This window comes from Hyla sarda, chromosome 1 (assembly GCF_029499605.1).
Source record: "Hyla sarda isolate aHylSar1 chromosome 1, aHylSar1.hap1, whole genome shotgun sequence".
NCBI classification, from domain to species: Eukaryota; Metazoa; Chordata; class Amphibia; order Anura; family Hylidae; genus Hyla; species Hyla sarda.
In genome coordinates this window covers 607,986,551-608,010,097 of record NC_079189.1, presented here as the reverse complement: position 1 = coordinate 608,010,097, position 23,547 = coordinate 607,986,551, and the positions used below count along the sequence as shown (strand labels likewise).

The 23,547-nt window shown below is 45.4% G+C and overlaps 3 protein-coding genes across 4 annotated transcripts in view; 1 reads left to right on the top strand and 2 right to left on the bottom strand.

The window, feature by feature from the left end:
• LOC130297591 (oocyte zinc finger protein XlCOF22-like) overlaps window positions 1-16,771 on the bottom strand; it is a 256,559-nt gene extending 239,788 nt beyond the window's left edge. The window contains exon 1 of the mRNA XM_056550234.1: window positions 16,747-16,771. The gene's annotated coding sequence lies outside the window, so the exon portion shown is untranslated. The remainder of the gene's footprint in view (window positions 1-16,746) is intronic.
• Window positions 1-23,547, bottom strand: part of LOC130299651 (uncharacterized) — a 58,000-nt gene that overhangs the window by 15,498 nt on the left and 18,955 nt on the right. The window contains exons 5-6 of the mRNA XM_056551485.1: window positions 17,947-18,078; window positions 13,429-13,563 (exon numbers count right to left, since the gene is read on the bottom strand). Of these exons, the coding sequence (XP_056407460.1) occupies window positions 13,429-13,563; window positions 17,947-18,078 (267 nt within the window). The remainder of the gene's footprint in view (window positions 1-13,428; window positions 13,564-17,946; window positions 18,079-23,547) is intronic.
• On the top strand, window positions 17,090-23,358 carry LOC130297446 (uncharacterized). 2 transcript variants are annotated; one of them, XR_008849525.1, is made up of 3 exons: window positions 17,090-17,300; window positions 17,482-23,046; window positions 23,228-23,358. XR_008849525.1 is itself a non-coding variant. In XM_056549938.1 (2 exons), the coding sequence occupies exon 2, from the start codon at window positions 17,819-17,821 to the stop codon at window positions 22,793-22,795; it is 4,977 nt and encodes a 1,658-aa protein (XP_056405913.1). In that variant the 5' UTR covers window positions 17,090-17,300; window positions 17,482-17,818; the 3' UTR covers window positions 22,796-23,179. The 2 variants fall into 2 exon arrangements, 1 of the variants encoding a protein (XP_056405913.1); XM_056549938.1 differs by lacking the exon at window positions 23,228-23,358 and having other exon boundaries at window positions 17,482-23,179.

Sequence of the window (23,547 nt, the reverse complement as noted above, 5' to 3'; positions counted from 1 at the left end):
TTAAAGCTACGATAGGAGCCACAATAGTGGAAAAATGTGGAATAAATTGTCTGTAATAATTGGCGAACCCCAAAAAACGTTGGATAGCACGGAGTCCGGAGGGGCGTGGCCAATCTAAGACGGCAGAGAGTTTATCTGGGTCCATTTGTAGTCCCTGGCCAGAGACCAAGTATCCTAGGAAAGGAAGAGATTGACATTCAAACAGACATTTCTCCATTTTGGCATAAAGTTGATTGTCTCGAAGTCTCTGAAGAACCATGCGGACATGCTGGCGATGTTCTTCTAAGTTGGCAGAAAAAATCAGAATATCGTCCAGATACACAACAACACAGGAATATAAGAGATCACGAAAAATTTCATTAACAAAGTCTTGGAAGACGGCAGGGGCGTTGCACAGGCCAAAGGGCATGACTAGATACTCAAAGTGTCCATCTCTGGTGTTAAATGCAGTTTTCCATTCGTCCCCCTCCCTGATGCGGATGAGATTATAAGCACCTCTTAAGTCCAGTTTGGTAAAGATGTGGGCACCTTGAAGACGATCAAAGAGTTCAGAGATAAGAGGTAGGGGGTAGCGGTTCTTTACCGTGATTTTATTAAGTCCGCGGTAATCAATGCAAGGACGTAGGGAGCCATCTTTTTTGGACACAAAGAAAAATCCAGCTCCGGCAGGAGAGGAGGATTTGCGGATAAACCTCTTTTTTAAATTTTCCTGGATGTATTCAGACATAGCAAGAGTCTCTGGGGCGGACAGAGGATAAATTCTGCCCCGGGGTGGAGTAGTGCCCGGGAGGAGGTCAATAGGACAGTCATAAGGCCTGTGAGGAGGTAAAGTCTCAGCTTGTTTTTTGCAAAATACGTCTGCATAGTCCATATAAGCCTTAGGGAGACCGGTTACAGGGGGACCCACAGGGTCACGGCAGGGAGTTCTGGAAACCGGTTTAAGACAGTCCTTGAAACAAGAAGTACCCCAGCTCTTGATCTCTCCTGTGGACCAATCAAGGGTTGGGGAATGGCGTTGAAGCCACGGTAGTCCAAGGAGAATTTCGGAAGTGCAATTGGAGAGGACCAAAAATTTTTTCGTGATGAGGTCCGATGCACATTAGGAGGGGTTCCGTGCGGTAACGCACGGCACAGTCCAATCTTTCATTGTTAACACAATTGATGTAGAGGGGTCTGGCGAGACTGGTCACTGGGATGTTGAACCTGTTGATGAGAGAGGCCAAAATAAAATTTCCTGCAGATCCGGAATCCAAGAAGGCCTTAGTGGAGAAGGAGAAGGTAGAGGCAGATATCCGCACAGGCACAGTAAGGCGTGGAGAAGCAGAGTTAACATCAAGAACTGTCTCACCTTTGTGCGGAGTCAGCGTACGTCTTTCCAGGCGGGGAGGACGGATAGGACAATCCTTCAGGAAGTGTTCGGTACCGGCACAGTACAGGCAAAGATTCTCCATGCGGCGTCGTGTCCTCTCTTGAGGTGTCAAGCGAGACCGGTCAACTTGCATAGCCTCCACGGCGGGAGGCACAGGAACGGATTGCAGAGGACCAGAGGAGAGAGGAGCCGGGGAGAAAAAACGCCTCGTGCGAACAAAGTCCATATCCTGGCGGAGCTCCTGACGCCTTTCGGAAAAACGCATGTCAATGCGAGTGGCTAGATGAATGAGTTCATGCAGGTTAGCAGGAATTTCTCGTGCGGCCAGAACATCTTTAATGTTGCTGGATAGGCCTTTTTTAAAGGTCGCGCAGAGGGCCTCATTATTCCAGGATAATTCGGAAGCAAGAGTACGGAATTGGATGGCGTACTCGCCAACGGAAGAATTACCCTGGACCAGGTTCAGCAGGGCAGTCTCAGCAGAAGAGGCTCGGGCAGGTTCCTCAAAGACACTTCGAATTTCCGAGAAGAAGGAGTGTACAGAGGCAGTGACGGGGTCATTGCGGTCCCAGAGCGGTGTGGCCCATGACAGAGCTTTCCCAGACAGAAGGCTGACTACGAAAGCCACCTTAGACCTTTCAGTAGGAAACTGGTCCGACATCATCTCCAAGTGCAGGGAACATTGCGAAAGAAAGCCACGGCAAAACTTAGAGTCCCCATCAAATTTATCCGGCAAGGATAGTCGTAGGCCGGAAGCGGCCACTCGCTGCGGAGGAGGTGCAGGAGCTGGTGGAGGAGATGATTGCTGGAGCTGTGGTAGTAGCTGCTGTAGCATCACGGTCAGTTGAGACAGCTGATGGCCTTGTTGCGCTATCTGTTGCGACTGCTGGGCGACCACCGTGGTGAGGTCGGCGACAACTGGCAGTGGAACTTCAGCGGGATCCATGGCCGGATCTACTGTCACGATTCGGCTGGCAGGAGGTGGATCCTCTGTGCCAGAGAGGGATTGGCGTGGACCGTGCTAGTGGACCGGTTCTAAGTTACTACTGGTATTCACCAGAGCCCGCCGCAAAGCGGGATGGTCTTGCAGCGGCGGTAGTAACCAGGTCGTATCCACTAGCAACGGCTCAACGTCTCTGACTGCTGAAGATAGGCGCGGTACAAGGGAGTAGACAAGAGCAAGGTCGGACGTAGCAGAAGGTCGGGGCAGGCAGCAAGGATCGTAGTCAGGGGCAACGGCAGGAGGTCTGGAACACAGGCTAGGAACACACTAGGAAACGCTTTCACTGGCACAATGGCAACAAGATCCGGCAAGGAAGGGAAGGGGAAGTGAGGTAAAATAGGGAAGTGCACAGGTAAATGACTGATTAGACCCACTGCACCAATCAGCGGCGCAGTGGCCCTTTAAATCGCAGAGACCCGGCGCGCGCGCGCCCTAGGGAGCGGGGCCGCGCGCGCCGGGACAGGACCGACGGAAATCGAGTCAGGTACGGGAGCCGGGGTGCGCATCGCGAGCGGGCGCCACCCGCATCGCGAATCGCATCCCGGCTGGGGGCGGTATCGCAGCGCACCCGGTCAGTAGATCTGACCGGGGCGCTGCAGTAGCGAGGATGTTGCGAGCGCTCCGGGGAGGAGCGGGGACCCGGAGCGCTCGGCGTAACAATACCTATACCCCAATTATAGAAAATATGGCTGTTCTTAAAATCAATATCCTGTCACAGACTGCCCCCTTTAGTTAATTCTAGGAATAGCACAAATGAAATTGTAAGGTTAAAGGGGTACTCCGGTGAAAAACTTTTTTTTTTTTTAATCAATAATCAACTTGTGCCAGAAAGTTAAACAGATTTGTAAATTACTTCTATTAAAAAATCTTAATCCTTCCTGTACTCATTAGCAGCTGAATACTACAGTGGAAATTATTTTCCGTTTTAAACACAGAGCTCTCTGCTGACATCATGAGCACAGTGCTCTCTGCTGACATCTCTGTCCATTTTAGGAACTATCCAGGGTAAAAGGAAATCCCCATAGCAAACATATGCTGTTCTGGGCAGTTCATAAAATGGACAGAGATGTCAGCAGAGAGCACTGTGCTCGTGATGTCAGCAGACAGCTCTGTGTTTCAAAAAGATAAGAATTTCCGCTGTAGTATTCAGCAGCTAATAAGTACAGGAAGGATTAAAGGGGTACTCCGGTGAAAACCTTTTTTCTTTTAAATCAACTGGTGGCAGAAAGTTAAACATATTTGTAAATTACTTCTATTAAAAAATCTTAATCCTTCCAGTACTTATTAGTTGCTGAATGCTACAGAGGAAATTCCTTTCTTTTTGGAACACTGATGACATCACGAGCACAGTGCTCTCTGCTGACATCTCTGTCCATTTTAGCAACCATGCATAGCAGATGTATGCTAAGGGCAGCATGGTGGCTCAGTGGATAGCACTGCTGGCTTGCAGTGCTGGGGACTTGGGTTCAAATCCCACTAAGGACAACAATAAATAAAGCGTTATTATTATAATAACGTCAGCAGAGAGAACTGTGCTCGTGATGTCATCAGAGAGCATTCCAAAAACAAAAGAATTTACTCTGTAGTATTCAGCAGCTAATAAGTACAAGAGGGATTAAGATTTTTTAATAGAAGTAATTTACAAATATGTTTAACTTTCGGCCACCATTTGATTTAAAAGAAAAAAGGTTTTCACCGGAGTACCCCTTTAAATCATTTATATATTTTGCATAGACCTTTGTACCCTGTTTTACTAATTGCACAACATAATTACCTATCCTAGAACTCTTTTTGAGGTGTTTTATGTCCACCTCGTAGGATCAACCCTGTTGATATTTTTCTTTGATCCTTCTTTTCCGTATAAGGCGCTTTTCTTTATACCCCGACAGTATACATAGTTATTAGGTCTCCCCTAAACCTTCTTTTTTCTAAACTAAATAACCCTAATTCTGATAATCTTTCTGGGTACTGTAGTCCTCCCATTCCCCATATTACTCTGGTTGCCCATCTTTGAATCCTCTCCAGCTCCACTATATCTTTCTTGTACACTGGTGCCCAGTACTGTACACAGTATTCTATGTGTGGTCTGACTAGTGATTTGTACAGTGGTAGAATTATTTCCTTGTCGTGGGTATCTATGCCCCTATTGATGTACCCCATGATTTTATTTGCTTTGGCAGCAGCTGCCCGACACTGGTCACAACAGCTAAATTTACTGTTAACTAAGACTCTCAAGTCCTTTTCCAAGTCAGTCGTCCCAAGTTTTCTCCCATTTAATACATAATCCCAGGCCGGATTTTTCCTCCCCATGTGCATTACCTTACATTTATCAGTGTTGAACCTCATCTGCCACTTCCCAGTCCAAACTTCCAACCTATCCAGATCCATTTGTAACAGTGCACTGTCCTCTATTGTGTTATCTACTATACACAATGCACTGTCCTTTATAGTGTTTACCACTTTACAGAGTTTAGTATCATCTGCCAAGATTGCTACTTTACTATTCAACCCCTCTACAAGGTCGTCAATAAAAATGTTAAATAGGACAGGACCCAAGATTGACTCCTGTGGTCCCCACTAGAAACAGCCACCCAATCAGAATAAGTACCATTAATAACCACCCTCTGTTTCCTATCACTGAGCCAGTTACTTACCCACTTACACACATTCTCCCCCAGCCCAATCCCTCTCATTTTATGCACCAACCTTTTATGTGGAACCGTATCAAATGCTTTGGAAAAATCCAGATATACGACATCCAGCGATTGCCCCTGGTCCAGTCTGGAGCTCACCTCCTCGTAAAAGCTGATCAGGTTAGTTTGACAGGACTGATCCCTCATAAAGCCATGCTGATATGGGGTCATACATTTATTTTTGTCAAGATACTCCAAAATAGCATCTCTTAGAAAAACCTCAAACAATTGACATACAACCGAGGTTAAACTAACAGGTCTATAATTCCCAGGGTCACCTTTTGTCCGCTTTTTAAATATTGGCACCACATTTCCAATGCCCGAGTCCTAAGGAACAGTCGCTGTTACTATAGAGTCCCTGATTATTAAAAATAGGGGTCTATGTATTAAATTACTTAATTCCTTTAGAACACGGTGGTAAATACAATCTGGACCTGGCGATTTGTATATTTTGATTTTTTGTAGGCGGCACTGTACTTCTTCCTGGGTTAGACAGGTGACCTGTACTGGTGAATTTACCTTATCTCACTGTATTTCACCTGGCATTTCATTCTCCTCGGTGCTTTTTCCTAATCCCCGTTTATAATTTCTTTCTCGTCATTTTTGAAAGGGCCAACACTTTCATTTTTAACCTTTTTGCTATTTATATAATTAACCCCTTAAGGACTCAGGGTTTTTCCGTTTTTGCACTTTCGTTTTTTCCTCCTTACCTTTTAAAAATCATAACCCTTTCAATTTTCTACCTAAAAATCCATATGATGGCTTATTTTTTGCGTCGCCAATTCTACTTTGCAGTGACATTAGTCATTTTACCCAAAAATGCACGGCAAAACGGAAAAAAAAATCATTGTGCGACAAAATCGAAAAAAAAACGCCATTTTGTAACTTTTGGGGGCTCCCGTTTCTACGCAGTGCATATTTCGGTAAAAATTACACCATATCATTATTCTGTAGGTCCATACGGTTAAAATGATCACCTACTTATATAGGTTTGATTTTGTCGCACTTCTGGAAAAAATCATAACTACATGCAGGAAAATGTATACGTTTAAAAATGTCATCTTCTGACCCCTATAACTTTTTATTTTTCCACATACAGGGCGGTATGGGGACTCATTTTTTGCGCCGTGATCTGAAGTTTTTATCGGTATGATTTTTGTTTGATCGGACTTTTTGATCACTTTTTATTCATTTTTTTATGGTATAAAAAGTGACCAAAATACGCTTTTTTGGACTTTGGAATTTTTTTGCGCGTACGCCATTGACCGTACGGTTTAATTAATGATATATTTTTATAGTTTGGACATTTACGCACACGGCGATACCACATATGTTTATTTATAAATTTTTTTTACACTTTTATTGTTTTATGGGAAAAGGGGGGTGATTCAAACTTTTATTAGGGAAGGGGTTAAAGGACCTTTATTAACACTTTTTTTTAAACATTTTTTTTGCAGTGTTATAGGTCCCAGAGGGACCTATATCACTGCACACACTGATCTTTTACACAGATCACAGGCGTGTATTAACATGCCTGTGATCAGTGTTATCGGCGCTTGACTGCTCCTGTCTGGATCTCAGGCACGGAGCAGTCATTCGCCGATCGGACACCGAGGAGGCAGGTAAGGGCCCTCCCGGTGTCCGGTCAGCTGTTCGGGACGCCGCGATTTCACCGCGGCGGTCCCGAACAGCCCGACTGAGCAGCCGGGTCACTTTCACTTTCACTTTAGAAGCGGCGGTCAGCTTTGATCGCCGCTTCTAAAGGGTTAATACCGCACATCGCCGCGATCGGCGATGTGTGGTATTAGCCGCGGGTCCCGGCCGTTGATGAGCGCCTGGACCGACGCAATATGATGCGGGATTGCGGCGCGATCCCGCTTCATATCGCGGGAGCCGGCGCAGGACGTAAATATACGTCCTGCGTCATTAAGGGGTTAAAGAACATTTTGGGGTTAGTTTTACTCTCTTTGGCAATGAGTCTTTCTGTTTCTATTTGCGGCTTTTATCAGTTTTTTACATATTAAAAATTTTTCTCTATATCTTTTTAATGCTTCTTCACTGTCGTCCTGTTATAGTAGTTTAAATGCTTTATTTTTGTCATTTATTGCCCTCTTAACGTTTTTATTCATCCATATTGGTTTTCTTTTATTTCTGACCCTTTTATTCCCATAAGGTATATACATCTTACAGTGAGAGTTTAAGATATTTTTAGATGTCTCCCATTTAGTGTCTCCCATTATTCTTGTTTTTGAGGACATTATCCCAATTTATATTATTAAGGGCTTCTCTGAGTTGGTCAAACTTTGCCTTCCTAAAGTTCATTGTTTTTGTGGCCCCTCGAGAGATTCCCTTATTGAAGAACAAGTTATAATGTATTATATTATGATCACTATTTCCTAGGTGTCCTTCTACTTGCACATTAGTTACTCTGTCGGTTAATATTAAGTCTAGTAGGGCGCCCCCTCTGGTCGGGCTCTGCACCATTTGGGACAGATAATTGTCTTTAGTTATAGTCAGAAACCTGTTTCCTTTATGAGATTCACAGGTCTCAGTCTCCGAGTTTATATCAGGATAGTTATAGTCTCCATTATTATCACCTCATTCTGATTTGTTGTCTTGTTTATTTGCCTCAGTAATTGATCTTCTGCCTCTTCCATTATGTTTGGTGGCTTATAGCTTATACCCCTATCAGGATTTTTTTATTTTTATCTTCATATATTTCTACCCATAATGACTCCACATTATCGCTTCCCTCCCATATATCCTTCCGCAGTGCGGCCTTCAGACTGGACTTTACATAAAGAAAAACTCCTCCCCCTTTCTGTTTTGTCCGATCCTGAATAGACTATGATGGACATTTATCAACGTGTTTAGTCAGGTTTTCTTTACTATAATTGTCGCAAAATTGTCGCAACTGCGACTACGTGTGTTTTCGTGCGACTATTTGCCTGAAGAACAAGAAAAGCAAGAAAATTCTAACTTGCTTACGTAGTAAATTTTTCAAAATGGATTTGCTTTAGTCAGGTATTTATCAACTGCGACAGTCGCAACTGCGCAAAAAAAAGTCGCAACAAGGTTAAAAATTGACTAAATTTACCCCAGCTCAAACATGGAGCAGAAAAAACTACTAAAAAAGTAAAAAAGGAAAAATTGCTTACGAGAAAGAAAATTATCAACAGGCGGAAACCAGTTGATAAATAAGTCACACATAAGCAAAAACAAAGTAAGGAAAAAATTCCTAAAAAAAAGAATACATAAGCAAACGTTGATAAATGTCCCTCTATAACCCTGTATGTTGACCGCCCAGTCATAGCTATTGTCCAACAAAGTCTCTGTTATACCCACTATGTCATAATCCTCCTCAGAAATTTTCAACTCCAATTCGTCAGTTTTATTGGACAGACTTCTGGCATTAGTTAACATGCAATTAAATGGTGTCTGTTTTATTTTATTTTTTCCTTTGAAGCCTATTCCTATTAACTATTCTAACCCCTCCCTCCGCTCCACCCCCAGGTACATTTATAATTCCCACCCCTCTATCTACACTATCTTCCCCCTCTATGTTGTAGGTTCCCTCCCCCCCAGTCCCTAGTTTAAACACTCCTCCACCCTTCTAGCCATCTTCTTTCCAAGCACAGCTGCACCCTCCCCATTGAGGTGCAGCCCGTCCCTACGGTAGAGCCGGTAACAGACAGCGAAGTCAGCCCAGTTCTCCAGGAACCCAAACTCCTCCTTTCTACACCAGCTTCTGAGCCACTTGTTTACCTCCCTAATCTCCCGCTGCCATTAGGTGTGGCTCCTGGTACAGGTAATATTTCAGAAAATCCCCCACTACCAGTACCTGTCTAGCCTGCTCTGCACTCCTCCCTCCCTCCTCACTGGAGCAGACACCCCCTGATGGTCAGAGGCAGAGTTCTGCTGCAGTACCGCTAGCTCTGAAATGGCATCCCCCTCATCTGCCAACCGGGCAAACTTGTTGGGGTGTGCCAGTTCAGGACTAGCCTCCCTGACACTTTTCCCTCTACCCCATTTTCTAACTGTAACCCAGCTAACTGCCTGACTGTGCGGCACCTCCGTCCCACTATCCTCCCCCACCTCTACCCCAGAGAGTACTTGCTCAGTGAGCAGGAGACTCCTCTCCAAGTTGCCAGTCACTCCTCTAGATCCAGGATCTGGGCTTCCAAATGAACAACCCACACAACAATATGCACCCTCAATCTGCTGTTCAAGGATTGCATACATTGAACAAGATGTACACCTGCATTTTCTGCATTTCCAACATGACTGCATTTTCCAACATGGAGGCCATACTAGTTATGGGGATTTCACAGATTACAGCCAAAACAGACAGTAAATATTACAAATAAATTCTCTGTAGACCTTGTGAGTTAAAGTCTCTACAGTGTAAGCAAAGTGACAGCGATCTCAAACTCCTGCTTTCAAACTCTCAGATTTTCTAACTCTCTTACAAGTCCCACTCTTTCCAAAGCACCATTCAGACAGAGCACGCTCAGAACTGAGTCCAAAACTAAGATTTATACACCTGTGACCAATCTACCCCTAGAGGTAGAGTGGAGAAAAAAAAGGTGAAAAAGGCTGTTTAAAATTCTAGTAGTAGGGGGGCCTCTTAACCTGCTACATATGCTGCCCTGAATTCTTTGCCCCATGCCGAAAGGTACCCGCAAGCGCCGGAAGGTGCCCACCCCTGAACTGGCCACTCAGAGGGATTGCCAGGTACCAGTTTGGGGCTTCCTCTTCTGCCCCGGCCTCCCCGTCGGTGCGGCAGCCATTACGGAGCACGCCTCTGCTGCAGCCCGGCCGTGGATGGCGTCCGACACCCTGATGGACTTGCCCGCCAGTCCCCTGCTGCTGTCACAGGAACCTGCTTTCGAGGAACAGTCAGGTACTCCAGTGTGTGACTCCTCTCCCCTCTGCCTGGCTTGCCCTATACAGCCACGTAAGGCGCAACAGCTGGAGGTACCCTCTCTGGATCCCACTGCCACTAGGGCTCCACATTCAGCAGTCCTCCTCTCTACTCCTCCTGGGGCTCTGATCGCCCTTCCTGGCACTGGGTCTCCTGTATACCCCTTCTCTCTTACAAAGGGGTTTGCTGCTGTGGGGGTTCCCCCTTCTTCATGAGCTCCTGTCTACCCCTGTGTGCCTGCTGTGGGGTCTCCGTTTGCCCTGTCCCCTGCTGTGCATTTGCCCCCTGCGGAGGTGTGTGATTGGGCCCCTATACCCCCTGACGGCCCCACTGGTGCTCCCCCTAAACCACAAAGGGACATGTCCACCCATAAGTCTCCCGTGGCACCTCCTGGGGTGGTACCCCTGAGGGGCCCTGCCTCACTGTTGGGCTCTCCAGGTGCTCCCCAGCCGGGGGTCAGTGGATCTGCCTGGGCTGACGGTCCGAACATGGACATTGAATGTTCAGGGGTGTCTGTCTCAGCCCTGCCCTCCATGGACTTTAGTCAGCTACTCTCTCATCTCCCCTCTAAGGAGGACTTCAAGGTGCTTATTGCGGAAGTTAAGGATTCCTGCCACACTAAAATAGCCCAGATGCGCCAAGACCTCCAGCATGTCTCACAAAGGATCCATGATCTTGAGGAAGCGCATGATTCTACCAGGTCCTACATAGCGAAGGTTCAAGACACCATGTCTGCTCAAACTGACTTCCTTAATGATCTTCACTCGCAAGTTGAAGACCTGGATAACGGGTCGGCACAATAACATTCGTGTGCGGGGGCTCCCTGAAGCAACCCAGGCTGAGGATCTACATGTTACCCTGGAGGCCATCTTTAACATGATTCTGGGGGAACCCTCCTCACATAAGATCAAGCTGGACCGGGCCCATTGGGCTCTGCATCCTCATCCCACGAATGGTCCTCCTCGGGACGTTATCTGTTGTGTGGCAGACTTTCAACTAAAAGAGAGGATAATGGCTAAATCCCGCTCACTAAAGTCTTTTGATTTTGATGGTGCTCCTATCCAGCTTTTCCAGGACCTGTTGTGGCTCAAGCTGCGTAAAAGGCGGTTATTGCAGCCCTTGTTATCTACCCTACGTTCTGCACAGATTCCATATAGATGGTCCTTCCCTTTTGCTTTACAAGCTAGAAGAGATGGACGTTCTGCTGTACTTTGCACCTTTGCCAATCTACCGGACTTCTGTGCCGGCTCCTTGGGTCGGGACTTGAACCCTCCGTGAGAACTCTGATGTTGAGTATCCCTGACTACTGCAGTTTATTGGCGGGACTTTATTTCCTCTCTCATTTGCTATATTTACTGTTTTATTGCCTACCTATGTTTTGCATACATTGTTGATTCCCCCTTTATGTGGGATGATAATTTGGTGTAGTCTATTTGGGGCTGTCATTTAGCGTGGCCTCCAGGGGGGGGCTCTGGTACTACTGGAGGTCCTCTCTGATGCGTTCTTCCCCCTCCCCCTCTGGGGCCACAGTTTCTGAAGAGATGTTACTGATTATATTATTCCTACATTTGTTTGTTGCCGTATTGGTCTCCGCTATGGCCTATGTGCCATTGGTTTGTTTTTGGCATTGTCCCCCTTTGTCTCTCCCCCCTTGTGTCTGTTTGTCTACAATCTATATACTACTTCTGTTTGTGGCTTTGTTGGCCTCCTTAGTGGTATGTTTCTTTTTCTTGCTTCCTTTTCTTTTAGGTCTCGTGGTGAGCTGTGGTGGTCTCCTGTCTCAGAACCGATGGTCTGTGTAACTCATGTTGTTAAGTGAGTACTGTATATTGCACCTGTTCTACATTCCCCTGACCTCTAATGGCTAAGTGCGTCTCCCTGAATGTGAAGGGTCTTAACACCCCCACAAAGCGGCATCTGCTGCAGCGGGAACTGGTGGCCCTTAAGGCGGATATCGTTTATATTCAAGAGATGCACTTTGACAAGAAAGGCACTTTTGATTTCATACACCATCTTTACCCCCAGGCGTTCATTGCCTCTGCTGCTAGGAAGGTTGCGGGAGTGGCAATCCTAATTTCAAGGACCTGTCCCTTACGAGTTTCCTCCTCCTATTTAGACCCATTGGGTAGATTTGTCATTCTCCAGGGATCTCTAGGGGGGAAGCCCCTACTCCTTTGTAATGTTTACACCCCTAACTCTGCGCAGATCCCCTTTCTTCGCAGGGTTTTGGCACGTCTTCATAAATACACTTCTTCAGCCTCGTTGTTGGGGGGGTGATTTTAGTTTAGTTTTTTCCCCCGCTGCCGATCGTCATTCCCTGAGTGATGCCCGACCTCCCTCTGCCCAGGTGCGCTTGTCTATGCTTTTTTGGCGGCTGGTGCGTTCGACTGCTTTTTATGACCTGTGGCGGATTAACCACCCATCGGACTGATCCTTCTCGTTTTATTCACACCCCCACAGACTTCATACTCGTATTGACTATTTTTTTGGCAACCTTCCATTGGTGTGTATGCTCTCATCTGCTTCTATGGAGCCTATCTCCTGGTCTGATCATGGTCCTGTACTCATATCCTTTTCTCCTTTTACTTCCTTTTCACGTCGCTGCCACTGGCAGCTTAATGATTATTTACTAAAGAGCCCTACTTCCCATGACTCAATCCTGACTAGTATCACTGACTATTTTGTGTACAATGAGGGCTCTGTGTCCTCCCCGGCTGTTCTGTGGGAGGCTCACAAAGCGGTGATCAGAGGCCACTGTATCGCATTGGGCTCTAGACTGAAGAGATCCACGCTCTCGGGAACTTAGGGCTCAGATTTAATCTCTGGAGGCTCTCCTACTTACTACACCATTCCTTTCGGTACTGAGGCGTCTGGTCACTGCATGGGCGCAATTGGGGGACTTGGCTCTCCACAAGGTAGAGCGTCAACTGCTTTATGCTAAGCAAAGGTTTAATGAAAAAGGCAATAAGGCCCATACTATGCTAGCTAGACGCTTGCGAGACCGTGCTGCGGCCCAGACTCCTTCCGCTCTGAGGGATGCTGTGGGGACTCTAGAATATCACCCTGATTCTATCTCCCGCCTTTTTCATGAATATTAGTCTCGACTATATTCCCTCCCATCCCAGCTTCCCTTGGATCCTGGAGAACGTGCTGAGGCTCTGGATTCTTTCCTCTGTAGATGTATCTGACAGGGAGATCTTGAACGCTCCTATTACTCCTGATGGGAGTAATAGGAGCCCTGATGGGTTTTCCTACCTGTATTATAAGACTTACTCCTCTGTTCTGCTTCCTAAACTGGTCCTTCTGTATAACTCCTTTCTTGGGGGGGGGGGGGATCCTGCAGACATTTTTGCATTCTTTGACTACGCTGATTCAAAAGCCGAATAAAGAGCCCCATGACTGTGCTAGCTATAGACCTATTGCCCTGCTAAACTCATACCTGAAATTGTTCACTAAACTTCTGGCTACATGACTCTGTAATTTCCTGCCTGCTCTTATCCATAAGGACCAAGTCGGTTTTATTCTCTGTCGTCAGGGTGGTGACAGTAGGAGATGAGTTGTCAACCTCATTGATCTGGTCAACAAACGTTCCGAGCCGGCCTTAATTTTGAGTCTAGACGCTGAAAAGGCTTTTGATAGGCTAGGTTGGCCATTCATGTTTGCTACGCTTCAGAAATTTGGAATCACGGGTAGCTTTCTCACTGCGCTGCGGGGTCTCTACTTCTCCCATAATGCTTCTCTTAAACTGCCATCTACCTCCTCTATGCCTCTTACTCTGCACAATGGAACTAGACAGGGCTGCCCGTTGTCCCCTCTGATCTCTGCTCTTTGCATAGAGCCGCTTGCGGCCCTAATCCGGGGGGACCTGGATATCTCTGGTTTAACTTTACATGAGCGGGCTTTTAAGGTCTGCCTCTTTGCCGACGATGTTCTGCTCACACTCACTAACCCTCTCCTATCTTTGCCTTCTCTGTATAAGCTACTGCATGACTATGGTAGGGTCTCGGGCTATGAGAGCTACCCCTCCAAGTCTGAGGCCATGCCTATAAATCTTCCTCCTCCTTTGGCCTGCTGCGCGCTAACTACTCTTTCCGCTGGTCTCCCTCCGCTATTAAGTACTTGGGTGTTTCCCTCTCCCCTAGCTATTCCTCTCTTTACTCAGTGAACTTTCCCTCTTTGTTTTGAGAGCTTCGCTCCTTACTTGATAAGTGGAGGTCACAATATATCTCAGTCTTTGGACGTATTGCTGCAGTCAAAATGACTATCCTCCCTAAATTGCTTAATTTTTTTTGAAACACTGCCTGTACGGGTTCCATTGGCTGCGCTGCGATCATTTCATTCAGCGATTTTTTTGGTTTATTTGGGATGCTAAGAGACATAGGTTCCCTATGTCTGTTATGATAGCAATCCAGTCTTCGGGGGGCCTGGGGGTTCCTGATATTGCTAAATATTATTGGGCGGCTCACCTCCGTCACCTCGCGGCGTGGTCCACTCATCTTGCTTACAGCAAGTGGATGGAGATTGAGTAACTGTGGTTAGCTCATATCCACCCTAACTCTTTATTGTGGTCTTTTCCGCTTTCCTCCCCTACGCTCTCTCTTCTAGGCCCTATGTAGTTTACTAAATATGTGTGGACATATTGCTCTAGGCAGTTTCCGCTCCTTTCCCCTACTCCCCTATGCAATCTTTCCTTTACCGCCCGGACTTTCCTCCGGGTAGCACCTCATGGCCCGGGAGTAGGGTTCACGGGGGCTGTTCTGTTGGGCTGATATTGTGAACCCCCTCATGCGTGTTTTCTTACCCTTTGATGACTTGAAGTCTCGCTGAGAGCTCCCTGCCTCTGAATTGATCCACTATATGCAACTTCGGCATCTGTCATCGCAGTGGGGCTTGCTGACTGTGTCACTCCCCACGAGCTTTGAAAGGTTGTGTAGGAGTGGGCCACAGATGAGGGGGTTACTATCGAGCATTTACTCCCTCCTCCTTTCCCCACTGGACGTTACCCCCCCTTCTCATCGATACATGGAGCGCTGGAAAGAAGCCCTTACAACTACCCTTACAATCCTTCAGTGTCGGGTAATTTGGGATAGGGCCTCTCGGGCCTCTATCTGTACAGCCTACAAAGGAACACAGTATAAAATGCTTATGGGTTGGTATCATACCCCTGTCCTGCTAAATAGACTGAACCCGGACATCCCGCCTCAATGTTGGCATTGTGGGGTTGGCTTGGGAGACGTTTATCACATTTTCTGAACTTGCCTGCAGATCACTCCCTTCTGGATTATGGTCCAACGTTTGCTCCAGGATGTCTTGGGAGTTGAGGTGCCCCTAGATCCTTTAGTTTACCTATTGAAGCTATCTACTAGAACATTAACCAAGAGACCCTTTAAATTGTTTCTGCATATTGTCCTAGCGGCCAAGACTCTTATTGCGAAGCATTGGAAGCGGGCCTCTCCCCCTCCTGAGGGTGAGTTGCTTGCTAGAATCCGTGAAATTCGCTCCCTGGAGTCTATTACAGCCTCCCTGAATAATACAGTCCCACAGTTTCTCTCAGTGTGGGATCTCTGGGACAGATTTACCGATAGGCAACCTCCCTGAATGCACTGACTCATAGACCTTATTATTTTTCTTTGTCTGTTTTCTTCCTTTGTTTCTTTCTGTCTCCTTCTGTTGGTGTACCCTTCCCTGGTGTTGCGAGTTATTGTTTCCCTCCCCCTTCCTTGAGACTTGATACAATGTTTGTTGGATAATCCCTTCTAGCACAATTATGTTTCCACTGAATGCACATTGTTCTTATTGGTTTTGCAACCCTTTCGTTTTGGGGTTAGTTCCCCACTGCTTCCTACCTGTTTGTATTCCTTTTATTGTTCTGAAAATAATAAAAATTACAGTTTAAAAAAAATTTAAAAAATCTAGCATTAATTCCTCTATGTGCAACTTTAAATACTCACACAAATCACTCCAGCTTCACTCCAAATCACTCCGGAGACGGATGGAGGCAGGTGAGGGGACTTCCGTCCGCCATATTAGATGATCAGATTCCCGGGGCAGGGCTGCGGGCGATCCGATCATCCATTTAAACATGCGCATTTGCCGCAGATGCCATGATCTGTATTGATAATGGCATTAGAGGGGTTAATGGCGCACATCAGCGCGATCACAGCCGGGACCTGCAGTGCATGACGTGAGCATCCGATGCTCGATATCATGTACAGGACATAAATGTAAGTTCTGGTGCGTTAAGTACCTCCTCACCAGGACGTACATTTATGTCCGTGGTCGTTAAGGGGTTAAAAAATACAATTGGAGGAACAAAAAGCCTCATATGGGTCTAATGTTGGAAAGTCGAGGATTATGGTTATTAGAGGGCGAGGAGGAAAAAAGATGGAAAAATAAAATCTCTCTTAAGAGGTTAAATGGAGTTTTCTCAGTCATGTAAAGGAAACAACCAAACGTCTTTGTCTATTTAGGGTTATAAGAAGTTTTATTACCACAAAACTAATAACAGATTTACTTTAATGTTTTGTTTTTACAAACATTTCTAAATAACAATGAGTAGAGCCCTTTATTTACTTGAGCATCTGCCCTCCCAAATGTATGAGCACGTCCCTGATCGAAACTATTGTATGATGAGGGATCATTGTATATATATATATATATATATATATATGTGTGTGTGTATATACTGTATATATCTAATCACACACATATATATATATATATATACACACAAACATAGATAGATATATACACAAACCTTCACCCGCAGAGATGTACAGGAAGTGTACTAACAGGACCTGCGATGATGTCACAGTCAGGTGATCAGTCACATGGAGGAGGAGTCACATGATCAGGGGCTGCTGCTCTCGGCTCATCTGCTCAGTGTAGAGATAAATGATGTCAGAGGACGGTGACTGTAGGTGTCTATGTGGATAAGAAGATGTATGGACACCGACAATAACAGGACAAAATACACTAAATGTCTGTATTATAGTATATACATGTATTATAGTATTATAGTATATACATGTATTATAGTATTATAGTATATACATGTATTATAGTATTATAGTATATACATGTATTATAGTTGTGCTGCCTTCGCAATGTATTTTACATGCTTGGCACTCAGCAGGGTCTGTTCCTTTAAGACCCTCCATTTTCTTGAAGCCTAGAGGCGGGCCTTCTCTCTAAAGCATAGGACTAGCTCCGGCATGTCTCATTCATTCCAGCTCCAGCCACCACAGTGACCAGATCCACAGGACTTCTTAAAGCTAATACAGACTGCAAATCTGATAAATACCAAAGCCTGTGAGTACGGAATTGTTAGTTAGCCTGTGTAGAGAGATGCTAGGCATTTGTAGATAGATAATGTGTTTTCAGTGTGTAGTAAGTGAGCACATGTTAGACCCTATCTATGTATTAGCTATGCATAATGTAAGGCACTTGAATAGCCATGCTTATATTTGTCTTTCATATGTTTGTTTTACAGTTTTACCGCGCACTTTCATTATATCTCAGTAAAGATTACATCAGTTAAGCAAACCAGCGTGTCTTTCCTTGAGATTCGGTATAAACTTGATGTGAAGCTGTGTCCACGAGACAGCGGAGACATTATAGTAAAAAGGCTTTTAAAACGTTATCAGAAGCAGTTAATCAGCTTTGAATCGTCCACAGCAGTAAAAAAGACTCATAAATCCTGTGCCCTGCAGTCTGTGTCGGAGTAAGGGCGCGAAGCTCTAGAAAGTGAAACTAATTCTCTCACGTGCTATATCACCGCTGTGCTGTGTCCAGTCATCATCATTATCTGCGCTGCCAGCTAAAGCAAGATGCAGAACCCAGAGAACAGCACTCTGACAGTTAACCCTCAATGCTCCTATAAAGAGGAAGACACCTTGCCAAGAAGTAGATCTAGGTGCACAACATTGTCTAGAGCGTCCAGTCAAACAAATCTAACTTCGGTTAGCGCCGATGCATCAAGATTTAAACGCCATAGTTCTAGACACTCAAGCACCACCAGCCTGTCATCCGCTAGCGCCATAGCAACTAAGGCAAGAGCGAAAGCAGAGGCAGCTTGTGCAATGGTGTCCTATGCAAAGCAGGAAGCTGAATTGATGAAAGAACAAGCAAAAAGTGAATCTGAAGCACTTAGAAGAAAAGCTGAAGTGCAAGCATCTTTACACTTACTGCAACAGCAGAAAAACGCTGCAGCAGCCTTAGCCGAGGCAGAAGTTCTCACAAGGGCTGCCGAAGCTCAGTTCGCTGACATAGAAACCCAGATGTCACCCCTCAGCGCAAGCCAACGTACCCGTGAGTACATACAGTCACAAGCAACCATGTACACTGACCAGCAGTTCAATGACACATCAAGGCCATCATTGACTCCACCAGCAATAAGCAATTTTGATACTATGCAACACTGCAAGACTGAATCAGAACCTCAGGGTAGGAAGTCAAGTGGTCGCATGCTCAGAGACCAATCTGCCAACCTGACAAGAGTACAAACGGATGCTGATGTACTCCCTCCTCAAGCAAATACAAGTCTGGATTATAGCAGAAAGACTTACAACAGAGGAGAACAAAGCAGACTTAGTCAAGTGCCTCATCAGCCTTACCAGCCGCAGCCATACCCTGAGTTTACACCCAGGAAGTATTCACCAGATGCAGCAAGAGCTACAGAGGTAGCAAGATTCCTGATGCGCCGTGAGATAGTGAGCGCTGGTCTCATGAAATTCGACGACCGTCCAGAAAACTACTGGGCCTGGAAGTCATCTTTCCTAAGCGGTACCCAAGACTTAGATCTGACAGACAGAGAAAAGCTTGATCTGCTCGTCAAATGGCTAGGACCAGAGTCCACTGAGCAAGCCCAAAGAATCAGATCAGTACATGTTCATGATGCAGCAGCAGGACTTGCAATGGTGTGGAGGAGACTAGAACACTGCTATGGGTCACCTGAAGTGATTGAAGATGCTCTTCTGAAGAGGATAGAAAACTATCCAAGAATGACAAACAAAGACAATCAAAAGCTGAGAGGGTTTGGGGACCTACTCTTAGAAATAGAAGCCGCTAAGTCTAGTGGATACCTGCCAGGTCTCTCATACTTAGATACAGCACGTGGAGTTGATCCCATAATCGAGAAACTTCCTTTCAACTTGCAGGAAAGGTGGGTCACTCAAGCATCAAGATACAAGAAAGAACATCGAGTCGCATTTCCACCATTTGCCTTCCTTGCTGAATTCATCGTAGACCAAGCTGAAACACGCAATGATCCAAGCTTTGCTTTCCTGAACAAGAGAACTGCAAGCTCCCCAAAGGTAGAGCAAAAACCTCCAACGCCTTACAAAGAACGCAGAGCAACAGTTTCTGTACGGAAGACAGAAGTCTCGCCTGAGTCTGCAGTCAATCAGGAAGACAGCGCAAGTAAGAAAGTTGAGGAGCCAGACAAAATATGTCTAATCCACAACAAGCCTCATCCACTAAGAAAATGTCGCAGTTTCAGAAGTAAGACATTAGAAGAGCGCAAAGCTTACCTTAAAGACAATCACATTTGTTTCAGATGTTGCGCTTCAATTCAGCATCTTGCAAAAGACTGTACAAAAACAATAAAATGCACAGAGTGCAACAGTGACAAACACCTGTCAGCACTACACCCAGGACCACCACCATGGAAACAAGAAGTTCCAGCAACTCAAGAAGATCATGGTGGGGAGCAAGGCGAGAGTACAACGCCAGCAGTAACCTCAAAGCGCACTGAGATCTGTACAGAGCAGGGCCGCCCTAGATCATGCTCCAAAATATGCTTAGTCAAGGTGTATCCTGCAGGCTTCAGAGAAAAAGCAATCAAGATGTACACAGTCTTGGATGAACAGAGTAACAGATCTCTGGCAAAAACAGAGTTCTTTGACCTCTTCGGTGACAAAGGAAGTCCAACTCCATACACCCTGAAGACTTGTTCTGGAATTGTAGAGACAACAGGGAGAAGAGCAAACAACTACATCATTGAGTCATTAGATGGAAAGACAAAGGTGACTCTTCCTACCCTCATAGAATGTGATGAGATACCAGACGACAGGTCAGAGATCCCCACACCTGAAGTTGCTCGTCATCACCCCCATCTGGTGCGAATAGCAGACCAGATACCAGCACTAGATCCAGATGCTGCAATCATCCTTCTACTTGGGAGAGATATCCTCAGAGTGCACAAAGTCAGAGAACAGTACAATGGGCCACACAATGCACCATTTGCACAACGCCTTGATCTCGGATGGGTCATCGTTGGAGAAGTATGTCTAGACGGACTCCACAAACCAGAAAAGGTGAATGTCTACAGAACACATCTGTTACAGAATGGTCGTACATCTTGTCTTTGCCCATGTACCAACAGTCTACACATTAAAGAGAGACTTGTTAACCCAACATATCATCAGAGTATCCAGAGGTGCATGGAAGACTTAGCCTCAACTGGAGATACAGATGAACTGGGATGTAAGGTGTTTGAAAGAACACGAGATGACGACAAGCTAGCACCCTCTGTGGAAGATACTCTCTTCCTTGAGATCATGGACAGAGAAGTCTTCAGAGACAAATCAGGCAGCTGGGTAGCCCCTCTACCCTTCCGGTCACCACGCCATCGCCTTCCTGACAACAAGGTACAAGCAGAGAAACGCTTCACCTCGTTGCAGCACATGCTACAAAGAAAGCCAAATATGAAGAAACACTTCCAAGCCTTCATGCAGAAGATCTTTGATAACGATCAAGCTGAAAGGGCACCACCACTACAAGAGAACCAAGAACACTGGTACTTACCAATATTTGGGGTGTACCATCCTCAGAAACCAGGCCAGATACGCGTAGTATTTGACTCTAGTGCGAAGCACAAAGGCATCTCACTAAATGATGTCCTTCTCAGCGGACCTGACCTGAACAATACACTCCTTGGAGTACTCATCAGGTTCAGAAAAGAACTCATAGCAGTGACAGCAGACGTACAACAGATGTTCTACTGTTTCCTTGTTCGTGAAGATCACAGAGACTACTTAAGGTTCCTGTGGTATGCAGACAATGACTTTAACAAAGAAATCACAGAGTACAGGATGAAGGTACATGTGTTTGGAAACAGCCCTTCTCCAGCTGTAGCTATCTACAACCTGAGACGAGCAGCACAGCAAGGTGAAAGACATGGTCAAGAAGCCACACAGTTCGTCATGAAGAACTTCTACGTAGATGATGGACTTGCTTCTTTCTCCAGCAACGAAGAAGCTATCAACGTCCTGAAAAGTACAAGAGAAATGTTGGCAGAATCCAACATAAGACTGAACAAGGTAGCTTCCAACAGCAACAGAGTCATGGAAGCATTTCCAATGGAAGACCGTGCTAAAGACCTCAAAGACTTGGATCTAGGAACAGAATCACCACCCTTGCAAAGAAGTCTTGGGATTAGTTGGGACCTGAAGACTGACAGTTTCACCTTCAGGGTCTCCAGAGAAGAGAAGCCATTCACAAAAAGAGGTGTCCTATCTACAGTCAACAGTCTTTATGACCCCCTGGGGTTCGTAGCACCCATCATCATGCAAGGTAAAGCTCTTTTGAGACAGATCACTACTGAGCAAGAACAAAGTGACTGGGACGTACCACTACCTGAAGAGAAGGAAATGCAGTGGAAGTTGTGGAAAGACTCATTGTTAGAGCTTGAACAACTCAACATCCCTAGACCATACGTATCTGTTTCCTTGTCTGCTACAAAGAGAAGAGAAATATGCATATTCTCTGACGCCTCCACTATGGCTATCGCATCTGTCGCCTACCTTAGGGTAATAGACACTGAGGGACAAAGCCATGTCGGGTTCCTCATGGGAAAATCTAAGCTGGCTCCCAGACCGGCTCACACTGTCCCACGTCTAGAACTTTGTGCTGCTGTCTTAGCTGTAGAAATGGCAGACATGATTACAACAGAACTGGACATCGAGATCCATGCAATGAACTTTTATACAGACAGCAAGATTGTGTTAGGATATATTCACAATGCTTCAAGAAGATTTTATACATACGTGGCCAACAGAGTGACACGTATCAGAAAGTCTACAAGTCCAGAACAGTGGCATTACATCAGCACTGACAAGAACCCCGCTGATCATGGGACAAGACTAGTGCCAGCCGCTGCGCTCAAGCAAACTAACTGGTTCGTAGGTCCATCCTTTCTTCGTAAACCAGAAACCAAAGAAACTACTCAGGTAGAGACCTTTCAGCTCATAGAACCAGATCAAGACAAAGAGGTAAGACCTCAAGTGACAGTTTGTAGGACTATAGTTACAAGAGACAGTCTGGGCGCTCATAGATTTGAAAGGTTTTCCAGCTGGAAGTCGCTGACCCGTGCAATCGGAAAACTTAAGGTCACGATCATCAGATGCATCCAGCAGGAAGTCTTTAAAGAAGAAATCCAAGGCCTTCTGAAAACGGAAGAGATTTCTCAACACAATTCGCTCAAGGACTTGTACACCAAGCAAAGGAAACAAGTTCAAAGTCTTGCGGACATTTTCTGGAAGAGGTGGAGACAGGAATACCTGGTGATATTCCAGCCACGCAAGAAATGGCAAGATGACAAGCCCAATTTACAAGTTGGAGACTTTGTCCTACTGAAAGACTCTCAGGCCCACAGGAACGAGTGGCCTATTGGACTCATTGTGGGGACTGATCCTAGTAGTGATGCTAGAGTTAGAAAGGTTGAAGTTAGGATTGTTAGACAGGGCATTCCCAAAGTGTATGCAAGGCCAATTTCTGAAGTAGTTTTACTTCTGTCCAAGGGTTAGTGGCATAACAAAAAGTATGCCAGGTGGGGAGTGTGCTGCCTTCGCAATGTATTTTACATGCTTGGCACTCAGCAGGGTCTGTTCCTTTAAGACCCTCCATTTTCTTGAAGCCTAGAGGCGGGCCTTCTCTCTAAAGCATAGGACTAGCTCCGGCATGTCTCATTCATTCCAGCTCCAGCCACCACAGTGACCAGATCCACAGGACTTCTTAAAGCTAATACAGACTGCAAATCTGATAAATACCAAAGCCTGTGAGTACGGAATTGTTAGTTAGCCTGTGTAGAGAGATGCTAGGCATTTGTAGATAGATAATGTGTTTTCAGTGTGTAGTAAGTGAGCACATGTTAGACCCTATCTATGTATTAGCTATGCATAATGTAAGGCACTTGAATAGCCATGCTTATATTTGTCTTTCATATGTTTGTTTTACAGTTTTACCGCGCACTTTCATTATATCTCAGTAAAGATTACATCAGTTAAGCAAACCAGCGTGTCTTTCCTTGAGATTCGGTATAAACTTGATGTGAAGCTGTGTCCACGAGACAGCGGAGACATTATAATAGTATTATAGTATATACATGTATTATAGTATTATTATAGTATATACAGGTATTATAGTATTATAGTATATACATGTATTATAGTATTATAGTATATACATGTATTATAGTATTATAGTATATACATGTATTATAGTATTATAGTATATACATGTATTATAGTATTATAGTATATACATGTATTATAGTGTA

What these genes read in the sequence shown, in the direction of transcription:
- LOC130297446 (XM_056549938.1), top strand. Translation starts at nt 17,819, where the DNA reads ATGCAGAACCCAGAGAACAGCACTCTGACAGTTAACCCTCAATGCTCC.